This window comes from Pristiophorus japonicus, chromosome 22, assembly GCF_044704955.1.
Source record: "Pristiophorus japonicus isolate sPriJap1 chromosome 22, sPriJap1.hap1, whole genome shotgun sequence".
In the NCBI taxonomy this organism is placed as follows: Eukaryota; Metazoa; Chordata; class Chondrichthyes; family Pristiophoridae; genus Pristiophorus; species Pristiophorus japonicus.
In genome coordinates, this window is record NC_091998.1 from 58,518,026 (window position 1) to 58,530,703 (window position 12,678).

A 12,678-nucleotide genomic window follows, 5' to 3' on the forward strand; every position below is an offset into this window, starting at 1 on the left:
AAACACATTTCACATAGGTCCCCTACAGCCAGCAGATAGAGGAGACTTTCAGCCATCAGTCAGGCTTGGTTTTTAGGAAATGAATGCACCACATTTGTAATACTTCCTAATAAATACAGAAACCAGTCAGAAACAGCTATTACTGAGCTTCAAACTTAGATAAAACATGTAAACGAAATATTGTGCTTAACCAAACACCAGAAGCCGTGTAATGTTCTGAGCTCAGGATCGATGACCAAATCTAAACAGGAAAGAGCAGAATTTTTAGGATTTTAATGGCCAGGTCTCACTGATAGCCCAGACAAAACTGGTGCAAAGAGGCAACTAGCTGGCAAAGATCTGGCAGCTTTCAGGTTGCCTGTCGGCACTCAGGTAAGTTGCGGTTAAGGGTTCTGTGGGCGGGAAGAAGGCAGGGGCCCAGACTTTCCTTGTGGAGCCCAGAGAAGCACTCTTGCTCTTCCTGGTCCCTGAAAGAAACATTTTTTTGACTAACCTTTTGAACCCTCCACTGGTCAGAATTTAACTCCCATTCTGCCCTGTTTCTACTGAACGGAAGGGGGTTAACCGTCCCTTTAATTGTTTCTTGACCCCATTGATAGTGTCGGTCTCAATGTTCTTCTTCAAAACATTATTCCATAACTTGATCAACCTTTGGATGAAAAAGTTTTGCCTGAATTCTCTTTTCACTCTTAATTTCCTGATTTTCAACATGTCCCCGGTACTTAAACTCTTCACCACGGTGAATAATTTGTGTGAATCAGTTTTGTTAATTCTATTTATAATCTTGAATACTTAATTAGATCTGCACAACCCGACTCTTTTCCAAAAGAAAGCGTGTAAGTGATTAAAAACAGTTGGATAACTGAGAAGGTTATTGCAACCATTAACAGGCTGTGAAAGTATCAGTGTCACAGTAAAACCGTCCAGTGACTATCCTTCCACTCAGGAAGAGCTTCTTGCTCCATAAACTTCAACCAAAACTCTTCTGCTTGTGCCCTAACTCTCAACAAGTCCCGTTCACCCATCACCCCTGTGCTCTTTGGTCTATATTGGCTACTGATCTGACAATGCTCAATTTAAAATTCTCATCCTTGTGTTCAAATCCCTGCATGGCCTCGCCCCCTCCCTATCTCTATAACCTCCTCCAGCAATAGGTAACGGCATCAAACAGGAAATTAGAAATGCATATAGCAAGGGTACTACAGTAACCATAGGTGACTTTAATCTACATATAGATTGGCCAAACCAAATTAGTAATAATACTGTGGCAGATGAATTCCTGGAGTGTGTACAAGATGTTCTTTTAGACCAGTATATTGAGGAGCCTACTAGGGAACAAGCTATCCTAGATTGGGTATTGTGTAATGAGAAGGGGTTAATTAACAGTCTTGTTGTGCGGGGTCCTTTAGGGAAGAGTGACCATAATATGATTGAATTCTTTATTAAGATGGAAAGTGAAGTAGTCCAATCCGAAACTAGGGCCCTAAATCTAAACAAAGGAAACTACGAAGGTATGAGGAATGAATTGGCTATGACAGATTGGGAAGATTCATTAAAAGGCATAACGGTGAATAGGCAATGGCTAATATTTAAGGAATGAATGGATGAATTGCAACAGTTGTACATTCCTTTCTGGCATAAAAATACAAAAGGAAAAGCGGCCCAACCATGGCTAACAAAAGAAATTAAGGATAGTATTAGATCCAAAGAGGAGTTATACAAAGTTGCCAGAAAAAGTAGCAAGCCTGAGGATTGGGAGCAGCTTATTCAGCAAGAAAGCACCAAGAGATTGATTAAGAGGGGAAAAATAGAATATGAGAGTAAACTTGCAAGGAACATAAAAAGCGATTGCAAAAGTTTCTACAAGTACGTAAAAAAGAAAAAGATTAGTGAAGACAAATGTAGGTCCTTTATAGACAGAAACGGGAGAATTTGTAATGGGTAACAAGGAAATGGCAGAACAATTAAATAAATACTTCAGTTCTGTCTTCACGGAAGAGGACACAAATAACGTTCCAGAAATGCTAGGGAATCAAGGGTCTAGTGAGCAAGAGGAATTAAAGGAAATGATTATTAGTAAGAAAATAGTGCTGGAGAAATTAATTGGTCTGAAGGCAGATAATTCCCCAGGGCCTGATGATCTGTATCACAGAGTACTAAAAGAGGTAGCCATGGAAATAGTAGATGAATTGGTTGTCATCTTCCAAAATTCTATAGATTATGGAACAGTTCCTGCAGATTGGAGAGTGGCAAATGTAACCCCACTATTTAAAAAAGGAGGGAGAGAGAAAACGGGGAACTACTGACATCAGTAGTAGGGAATATGCTGGAGTCTATTCTAAAAGATGTAATAACAACACACTTAGATAATATCAATGGGATTAAACAAAGTCAACATGGATTTATGAAAGCAAAATAATGCTTGACAAACCTACTGGAGTTTTTTTTGAGGATGTAACTGATAGAATAGATAAGGGAGAACCAGTGGATGTAGGATATTTGGATTTTCAGAAGGCCTTTGATAAAGTTCCACATAAGAGGTTAGTGTGCAAAATTAAAGGACATAGGATTGGGTGTAATATATTGGCATGGATTGAAAATTGGTTAACTGACAGGAAACAGAGAGTAGGAATAAACGTTTTTTTTTCGGGGTGGCAGGCAGTGACTAGGGATCAGTGCTTGAGTTCCAGATAGTCACAATATATATAAATGATTTGGATGAGGGAACCAAATGTAATATTTCTAGATTTGCTGACAACACAAAACTAGGTAGGATTGTGAGTTGTGAGGAGGATGCAAAGATGCTGCAAGGTGATTTAGATAGGTTGAGTGAGTGGGCAAACACATGGCAGCGGCAGTATAACGTGGATAAATGTGAAGTTATCCACTTTAGTAGGAAAATCATAAGGACAAAGTATTATTTAAATGGTGATGGCTTAGGAAGTGTCGATGTACAGAGGGACCTGGTGTCCTTGTACACCAGTCATTGAAAGCAAACATGCAGGTGCAGCAAGCAGTTAGGAAGGCAAATGGTATGTTGGCCTTTATTGCAAGAGGATTTGAGTACAGGAGCAAGAATGTCTTACTACAGTTATGCAGGCCTTGGTGAGACCACACCTGGAGTATTGTGTGCAGTTTCGGTCTCCTTACCTAAGAAAGGATATACTTGCCATAGAGGGACTGCAGCGAAGGTTCACCAGACTGATTCCTGGGATGGCAAGACTGTCGTATGATGGGAGATTGCGTCGACTAGGTCTGTATTCATTAGAGTTTAGAAGGATGAGAGGGGATCTCATTGAAACATATAAAATTCTGACTGGGTTGGACAGACTGGATGCGGGGAGGATGTTTCCCCTGGCTGGGAAGTCTAGAAGGGGTCACAGTCTCAGGATACGGGGTAGGAAATTTAGGACCGAGATGAGAATTTTTTCCACTCAGAGGGTGGTGAAGCTGTGGAATTCTCTACCACAGAAGGCTGTGGAGGCCAAGTTACTGAATATATTTAAGAGGGAGACAGATAGATTTCTAGAAACAAAGGGCATCAAGGGGTATGAGGAAAAAGCGGGAATATAGTGTTGAGATAGAGGATCAGCCATGATCATACTGAATGGCGGTGCAGATTCGAAGGGATGAATGGCCAACTACTGCTCTTATTTTTTTCTATGTTTCTACAACCCGAGATGTCTGCACTCCTCCAATTCTGGCCTTTAGTGCATCCCCGAGTTCCATTACCCCACCATTGACGCTGTGCCTTCAACTGCCTGGGCCCTAAATGCTGGAATTCCCTCACCAGTTTTTTTTCCTCCTTTAAGATGCTCCATAAAATCTACCTCTTTGACCAAGCTTTTGGTCACCTGTCCTAATATATGTTTATGTGGCTCGGTGTCAAATTTTGACTGATAATGCTCCTGTGAAGCGCCTTGGGACGTTTTGCTACATCAAAGGCGCTATATAAATAAAAGTTGTTGTTGTTGCTGTGAGCCAACAGAAGACACGCCCATCTCTCAAATAGCTGGGAATAATAATGCCAGATATCATCAGCCACTACAGACATATCAGTGGACACCAGTTCGGGGGGACATCTCCAGAGTCACCTGAAGTGGGAGGGACCGTGTACATTTACAGTTTGTTAGGAAACCAAGGTGAAGGAAAGGTGCAGCACACCGCCAAGGCTGAAAACATTAAACCACAAAACAGCGTCAATCCGAAAGTCGTGGTTAGGTGGCATCAAAAAGTGGAATTTAAAAGGTGTAGAGTGCCAGAGGAAGGGAAGCAGGGAGATGAGGAGTTCCGCCGTTTTGAGGCCTTAGAAAAGAATGAGTTCTCAAGTGATGCAGTGAGACGATTTAAGGACAGGGAGGAGGAAGAGTGTGATTTTAGATCTGAGCAGGAAAGCTTGGCTCAGCACTCGCAATGGTCACAGAGGTTAAACCGAGATATTAGAAAGCTCCCGAGAGAGGAGTCTATGAGATTTTGCGTAATTCTAAGATTCGTCCGTCGGCTATTTTAATGGAGGCTTCTTCACTCGTCTGTTTTAAATTGGTTAATGCGTTCTCTACAAACTTTTAAAGACTGCTCTGTAAGTGCCCCCCGCCCTCCCCACACACACATTTCTAGCCTAATGTGTACATCCAAACTAGGGTCTCCGACCCAAGCATGAAGTGGCCTTTACTCTCTCCAGTATCCAGGCACCTGCTGTGTATTTCCAGCAGTCTTTGGGATTTTACCGTTTGTTCCAGCCGGTAGCAGTCCGAATAGCAACAAAGTACAAGATGCGGTTTGTACAATTCAATTCTCCCTCATTCTAACTTGGATCTCTGAGAGGCCAGTCCAGGGGATCGCACAGAACTTTGCTAAAGTAGAATGAATGTGTACGGAGCCCGCTGTCTCGGTGATTGCTAGTTAATGACACACCAGTATCAATCCCACCACTCTACTTCACAAAATCAACCCGACAGAAACCCTCTGAAGTACAGTAACATCGGCCAACTAGATCGTAGGATCAGAGACAAGCGCCGGAATCGGGAGAAACAAGTTAGAGAATGCAGCAGACAATTTCAACTAAATAATATCGCTGGCCCTCTGTGTTGGGAAGGAGCTGATTATCTTTATTCACCTATCACCGATACACACTCACAAACACACAGTCCCAGGGACACGCATAAAGTTCATCTCTCTCACACACATTCTCATATACACCCGCCTACAATACTGCTTATTGAATATATTGTAACGCCCGTTGCCTTGTGAATGTCATGGTGCAATACAATTCTGGATTATAACCAGTTAGTGTCCCAACTCCCAGATATGATGCGATCCCGAATTCGCACACGCTGCGAACAAGGCCCATTAACACTATCGGGTGCAGGTCAATCTGTAATCAATGAAGTTAACTCGCTGAAAAAGTCGTTTGCTGTCCAATTGCTGAGCACCGGAATCAGTTCTCTGTGAGGGATTTGTATACAGGAATAAGTGAACCATACCTCAGTGAATATAGAGGGCCAAACTGCCCTTCCAAGCTCCACGTAAATATTTCTAATTATTCAATAACCCTTGGAATTGGAATGTGACCTCACTATGTCTCTATTATGAGAGACTTCATTTTACTCAGTGCTGCCTGCTGTATTTGACTCTTTGTACAGCTCATTTGTTTTCGTTCTTATGCATCTTGCTATTTCCTCCCCTCCTTTCTTCCCCCTCTGATCTCCCTCCTGCACACTGTGTTCCAACCTTTACCAGTTTCAGTTCCCAGTGTTTTAGTCTCACTGTTTCCAGCCTCCAGCTCCGGCGGGCTGCGGGTGGGAGACGGAAAGCCCAGCCCAGTGTGCAACCGATCTTGGTCTCAGCAAACAACTAACCAGTCATTGCAGCAGTGTTTCCGATGGTCAGGGTCCCTCCCATTTAAACCCTGCACTTGTCCCGTGTACAGACAGTGCTCTCTCTCTCTCTCTCCATGCAAAGGCTGCTCTCACTGCAAGATAGATTTCAAAAACAACCCGTTTCCGAGTGCTCCCCTGATCAGTGACACTCGCAGCTTGATCGATTATGACTCTTAAATCTAATTTTCGATTGTTTGTGGAGTTTGGATGTATTTAGGATTTATTCAGTGAAAAGTTACACTTGGCATGCGTGGATTCAGGATTGATTCCAGGGAGTCTATTTTAAAAATCTATATGGATATATTGTATCCACTCCCAATCCCAGATCAGATATAAAATACTCTTCAGGTAATTCAGCCTCGGGGATGCTGTGAAGGATTGATGTTAAAAGCTGTTTTGCAAGCTGGAAACTGAATTCTCCTCCTATTCAGGACGGCCCGTCTCCCGCTCGCCAGGACCCACTTCCTTCCTATTTTGCGCCGAATTCATTTTGAAATATCACACGGGATGGCCCGAGAGAAGATTTGAAAGTTGGAGCTTGCTGAGCCTGTGTCTTTAAAGCTCACAGGTTAGTGAAGCATGTCACTGATATACCCAGCCCCTTCCTAAATCCAAAAGCAGGCGAGCAGCCAATCGCAGCTCTCCCTGAATGAGCAGCCGGCTCCTGCACCTCGTCCTGTGGATAAAAGCAGGCGGAAGTTTGCACTCGGTACAGGATCTGAATCGAACCGCTTTTGAGAAAAGAAGCGATTTACCCCCCACTGTAATAGTCAGAGGCAAAGAGACTGGGCGCTAACTGGATTACAGATATGAGTGGATTCGAACTGGCAGCAGGTAAATCATTATAACCTGGCAAACCACCAGAAGGGAGATTCGTCTGATTAAATTCGAAAACGATTTCGTGAGAAAATAATAATGCAAGTGTAACATTAGATTAACAGTGAATAGAATGGGTTTGTAATTATTATCGGGATCGACAGTTAACCATTTCATGTATTAGACAGGAGCTTTGGTGAATTTAAATGATTGCAACGGTGAGAGAGGGGAGGGGGGTCTGCGAAATAGATCGCCAGGGAAAGACTGAAGGAATCAGGAGCTTTAGAGTGAGCTGTAAATCGGGCAATTCGCTCTTACATACCCTCTACTTTCTGTTCCATCTACAGATCTATAGTGTGTCCGCACTTTGTTGTTTAAACGCCTCTCTGTTTGGGTCCCTGGATGCATAGGATACCCAAGTGAGCCTGTTACAGAGGACAGAAACTCCCGGACCCTGTTTAGTAGGCACATCTCTCCGTGTGTTATCTGCTCGGTGGACAGCGCCCAAACCATCTTCACCTTGAAAGAGCAGCAAGGAATGTCCCATAGCACAGGACGCTCAGGTACAGCACCACCTTCCTTTAGTCACAATTTGCACCCGCGACATCCGCACAAACCGTTCCCAAGGCCCACACTTGTACCTATTACTGTATCTCCTTCGTTCCACGGCATGGTCATCCCCCTTCACTTCTCGGTGGCTGTGGTTTGAAATAGGTTATAAATGAATATTACTCCAGTGTAAGTGAGTTAGTTACAGCGCAGCACAGAAAGAACATTGTTTACGGCGTGTGAAAAGAATTAGATTTAAATTGGAGCTTCATAAAAAAATCCAATTCGACTAAAAAGTGATCAGTAATTGCTGTTCGGTTTATGTATTGGTGGTTTGGTGATAGTTACCGAGATTTAGCTCTGCCCGGAGAGAGGTGGAATAATATTAGGAATGTTTAATTTGTATTTTCAGTCAGTACAAGTGAGAAAGTAATACTATTTTATGCAAGGTACAGTGTGTGATTATACCTGATGCCCAGGGCGGGATTGTACCTTATCCCCAGGGCGGGATTGTATCTGATGGCCAGGATATAATTGTACCTGATACCCAGGGTATAATTGTACCTGATGCCCAGGGTATAATTGTATCTGATGCCCAGGGTATAATTGTACCTGATGCCCAGGGTATAATTGTACCTGATGCCCAGGGTATAATTGTACCTGATGCCCAGGGTATAATCGTACCTGATACCCAGGGTATAATTGTACCTGATGCCCAGGTTTTAATTGTACCTGATACCCAGGGTATAGTTGTACCTGATACCCAGAGTATATTGTACCTGATGCCCAGGGTGTGACTGTACCTGATACCCAGGGTATAATTGTACCTGATACCCAGGGTATAATTGTACCTGATACCCAGGGTATAATTGTACCTGATGCCCAAGGTATAATTGTACCTGATGCCCAAGGTATAATTGTACCTGATACCCAGGGTATAATTGTACCGGATGCTCAGGGTATAATTGTACCTGATGCCCAGGGTATAATTGTACCTGATACCCAGGGTATAATTGTACCGGATGCCCAGGGTATCACTGTACCTGATGCCCAAGGTATAATTGTACCTGATGCCCAGGGTATAATTGTACCTGATACCCAGGGTGGGATTGTACCTGATGCCCAGGGTATAACTGTACCTGATGCCCAGGGTATAATTGTGTCTGATACCCAGGGTGGGATTGTACCTGATGCCCAGGGTATAATTGTGCCTGATACCCAGGGTATAATTGTATCTGATGCCCAGGGTATAATTGTACCTGATACCCAGGGTGGGATTGTACCTGATGCCCAGGGTATAATTGTACCTGCTGCCCAGGGTATAATTGTACCTGCTGCCCAGGGTATAATTGTACCTGTTGCCCAGAGTATAATTGTGCCTGATGCCCAGGGTATAATTGTACCTGATGGCCAGGGTGTGATTAGCTCTAGTACAAGTGTGTAATAATTTTATTCGTCGGGCACGGGGTTAGATTGACTCTGGTACAATTGTGTAATAATTGTACTAGTCAGATTCAGGGTGAGATCGATTCTGGTACAAGTGGGTAATAATTTTATTAGTCAGGTACAGGGTTGGCGTGTATCTGATGCTGTGTGTAATAATCTTACAGTCGGGTTCAGTGAAATTGCACCTGTACGCTCAGCCTTAACGTTTTGGAGTCAGGTGATATGGTTCATAATGGCAAGGAAGTGTAGCTTGTTGAGTTCCTGTTTGGTGAATTCTACATTCTGGCATCAATCGTAGCTGCAATTGAAATTCACGGTGGAGTGCAGAATTAAAGTGTAGGTTAAAAATGCTTCACAGCACAGCAAGTGGTTTTTAGTCAGGGAGAACCACAAGTGCTGAATTCCAGCTGATACCCTGTGTGTGTGTGTGTGTGGTGGCGGGGCGTGGGGGGGCGGGGGGGGGGGTCCGTTAAATGAAATCAGCCGCTTTGTAAAAATATTTGTTCTGTAAAGGATTGCTTTCCCCCACTGTTGCATCGGTTTGCGTAATATTCGAGCTGTTGTCTCGATAACACCTTAACCCAAATCACCGCCTGAACAATCCGATTGGGCCCAGTTTGTTTCAGCACTTCGTTTTATTCTTGTTGAGATGTACAGTTGTAACTTTAGGTGAAGTTTTGGACGGGTGAGAGTATAAACATTGGAGTCAGGTCTCCCACTGTCCTCAGTGTCCGTTTACTCCCCGTTTAAGCGGTGATTGATTTGCTAGTTTTGTTGCATGTAAATTCAATTTTAAAATATTACCCTAGAATCCCACCGCATTTTTAAATTGCAACAGCACAATTCTTGCAAACCCTGGCTGTAATGGTGCGAGTTTAGCCTCGCGGCTAGATTGAAACCTCGTGTTAATTTGAGCACAAGCCCCAAGTACTGAGTTTGTGGGTTTGGACGAATTTGTAAGATTTTCCCTCTTTTTTTTCATTAATGATAATAAAACAGTTTCATTTAAAAAACAATAAAGGAACGAAACAATTAGGATAAAGGAATCTTCTTTCTGACTCTAGGAAGGGCTCCAGAGGATAAATATTGTCGCTAACATTTGCAGGGCAGTTTAACAGCTCAAACCTACACTGGCCTCAACAAATAACCACGGCCGCCCTGTAAGATTTGCTCTGCAAGGGTTGATCCTTCGGATGCCGTGCACAGAATGTGTTATGTTCTCTACAAGCAGGGTTTGTTTAAGTAATCTATAATGGAGTTTAAAAAAGCGGCCCCGCAGGGGAGATGCGTCCTCGAGCCCTTCATCGAACGGATGGAACAGGTTTCTGGTGTTGTCCAGCTCCTACCCCGCTCCTGGTTAGATTCAAACACCAAACTGAATAACACTGGCAATACTGCAATGTGAACGCTCTGCCGGCTACCCAGACCCAGAGCGTTGGTGAAGGGATAGGTAAAGTGGGAATGGGCTGATATCTGCTACAGAATGAATGGAAAGAGCCACTGTGTGTAAAGGGAAAGACTGTGGAATGGGCACGGCTCAGATGTGTTCACATTAATAGAAACATCGGGTTAATTCGCCGATATTGAGTACATAAAGCGGATTCACGCTGATTTATTAAACGCTGCCGGCTCACACAGTCCTTGGCTGATATTATGCTAGGTTGAATCAATCAATGTTAAACTGGGTACATGAAAATTAATTAACGATTTTATATTTCATCGTAAAGTCCTCAAATCTCGTTAAAAGTTGTCGAGGTTTTACCGAATTGTTGGCAGAAATACTAACCGACTTGGTTAGGCCTTGGGATTATCTTTTTATTTAAAAAAATAATTTGAGTGTGAAATGAACACCACATAACTGTGAAAAGGCAAGGACCCAAGGTTCCCCGGACTCCAAATATCTGTATTTGGAACCAAACTATAGCCAATTGTGGGGCTGGCAGGGACAGCAGTCCGCGGGCACACTGAAGGGCCAGCTTTCACCTCACTCCCGTGAAACTGCTGCACCACAGCAGGCTTAGTCTAAAGGATCATTTCTGAATTCTACAAGTAATTCTCAGGGACGGGAACGTGGTGTTCCTAGGCTGAACTTGTACCCGGGCGGCCCCGGAGTCCTGGCACTTAATGTTATTTAGACCGGCTTTCCTTATTTTAGTTACTTGCCGGCTTATTTGTAGCAAGTTTGTGGAATTGGACCCAGGGAATCAGTGGGAATGTTGGTAGAAATATTGCAGTCTGTCGGGTTCAATATCGGGCTCCAATGCGGGAGCTTTTGTTTCTGATCAGAAAGGGTAACTGATGTGAAATGCTGGTGCAGGTAGTCCGGCCATGTGAACGGCAGGTACCGGTGTTCACAGCAGATACTCAAACCCTATTAACTGGATCCATGTTTAGAATGTTTCCAGCTGGTTTCCGAATACCTAGCCCTGCTTATTCGGGCTTCAGTTCGTTGTACGAATAGCTGGAATTCTCCCTTTAACAGCCAGTTGTAATTAATGCTAATTTTTATGTACATTTTCGTAATTACAAATTCGTTTGATTAAAAATGTGCGGGCCCCTGCTGGCGGTTTGAATGAGTGGGCTGGGCGAGCCAGGCTTTGCTGTGTGTTTGCAGCCTGGTAAACTGATGGATGGAGGGATGGCTCGGCGGCTCTCTGACAGATCCCGGCTCGGAGAGCAAGGGCCGCTGCAAACTCTGCCACTTACTGTGTTTTTACAGAGTTCATTGCAAATAGCAGTTATTTCAGGAAAGTGACAAAGTGATTGATGATCACGCTGGACCGGTGTTGTATCAGAACAAGCGGGGTTCCTATCCCTCCTAAGCAGACATTTTCTATAAAATAAACTTCAGTTTACAGAAACCAGACTGCCACAATTATTCATTTACCGATTCACGCTCATTGCTTTGCAAACTAAAGCGGGTTTACACGGAGGATTCGTTGACAATGTACCCCTTTCCTCTCAATTTAAACCTGCAACTCGGCCATTTCTCCTTCCTCGCAACTCAGTGAAGTTTGCGTTGGTGAAATGTCGAGTGTTCGGGTCCCAGATGCCGAGGGGGGCTGTTTGAAACATTTAGCTGTTGTCTACCCAGCGCTTTTACTGATACAACACTGAATAGCTTCTAAACGGTGACATTTCGTCAACCAAAGAGCGGCCAGGAGACCCCAAACAAGAACAAACAGATAAAAAATGTTCGATATCGGAAATACAACAGAAGATGCTGAAACTGCGGAGCAGGCCAGGCGGCACCTGCAGGCGACCAGACAGGTCCATATTTCTGGGCTGGCTGTGTTCTAACTGTGAACGGGAAACAAATGGGACTATTTCCAGCGCTTTCTGTCTCTATAACAAGGTGTTCGCCGTTATTAGCCCCATTTCTCTGGGCTTTGCTTTCCTTAGATTCGAGCGGAGAATATTGCAATTCCATTACCCGAATTCGGAAAGTTTAACTGGCTCCGGGACACAGAAAGCGAGCAACAAGTCCCGCTGCTCCGGGAGCTCCGCGTTCCCGGGAAGCTGCCGGGTTCTGGACCTCAGATGCTGACAGATACACCTCGTCCGGTCGGCGAGGCCGGTTGGGGAGATTTCGCAGCCTGCCACTCAATAATGTGTCTTAGCTTCCCACGACTGGTGTCACCAACAGCTTCATTTGATGGAAACCTACCTGCGGGACCATTCTGTACCTCAATCTCTGATCCTCTCTCCAAGAACTCAGCATAGTTATGAATTCTGTATGTTGTCGATTTATTCTAAAAGATCAATTTGAAAACAGGCACTGTTTATCACGGTGAGGTCGTCTGTACCGTGTTTATTATCATTAAACGAGAATAGGCGCCCGAATAGTCTCGCCGTTAGCTACCTGTACAAACACAACTTCATCTATCCACATGCTGTAAATGTAATTACAGTTTCATCTCCAATGTAGAGAATTGCTGAAAATCCTTTACTCCACACGCAAAACAGGATCGAGCAATGTAATTTATAT

At 43.9% G+C, this 12,678-nt stretch overlaps 1 protein-coding gene across 1 annotated transcript in view; it reads left to right on the forward strand.

The window, feature by feature from the left end:
• Positions 1-4,024: 4,024 nt before the first annotated feature.
• The window catches only part of LOC139234639 (paired box protein Pax-8-like), a 100,925-nt gene continuing 92,271 nt past the window's right edge, over positions 4,025-12,678 (forward strand). Inside the window, exons 1-2 of the mRNA XM_070865325.1 lie at positions 4,025-4,336; positions 12,093-12,267. Of these exons, the coding sequence (XP_070721426.1) occupies positions 4,025-4,336; positions 12,093-12,267 (487 nt within the window). The remainder of the gene's footprint in view (positions 4,337-12,092; positions 12,268-12,678) is intronic.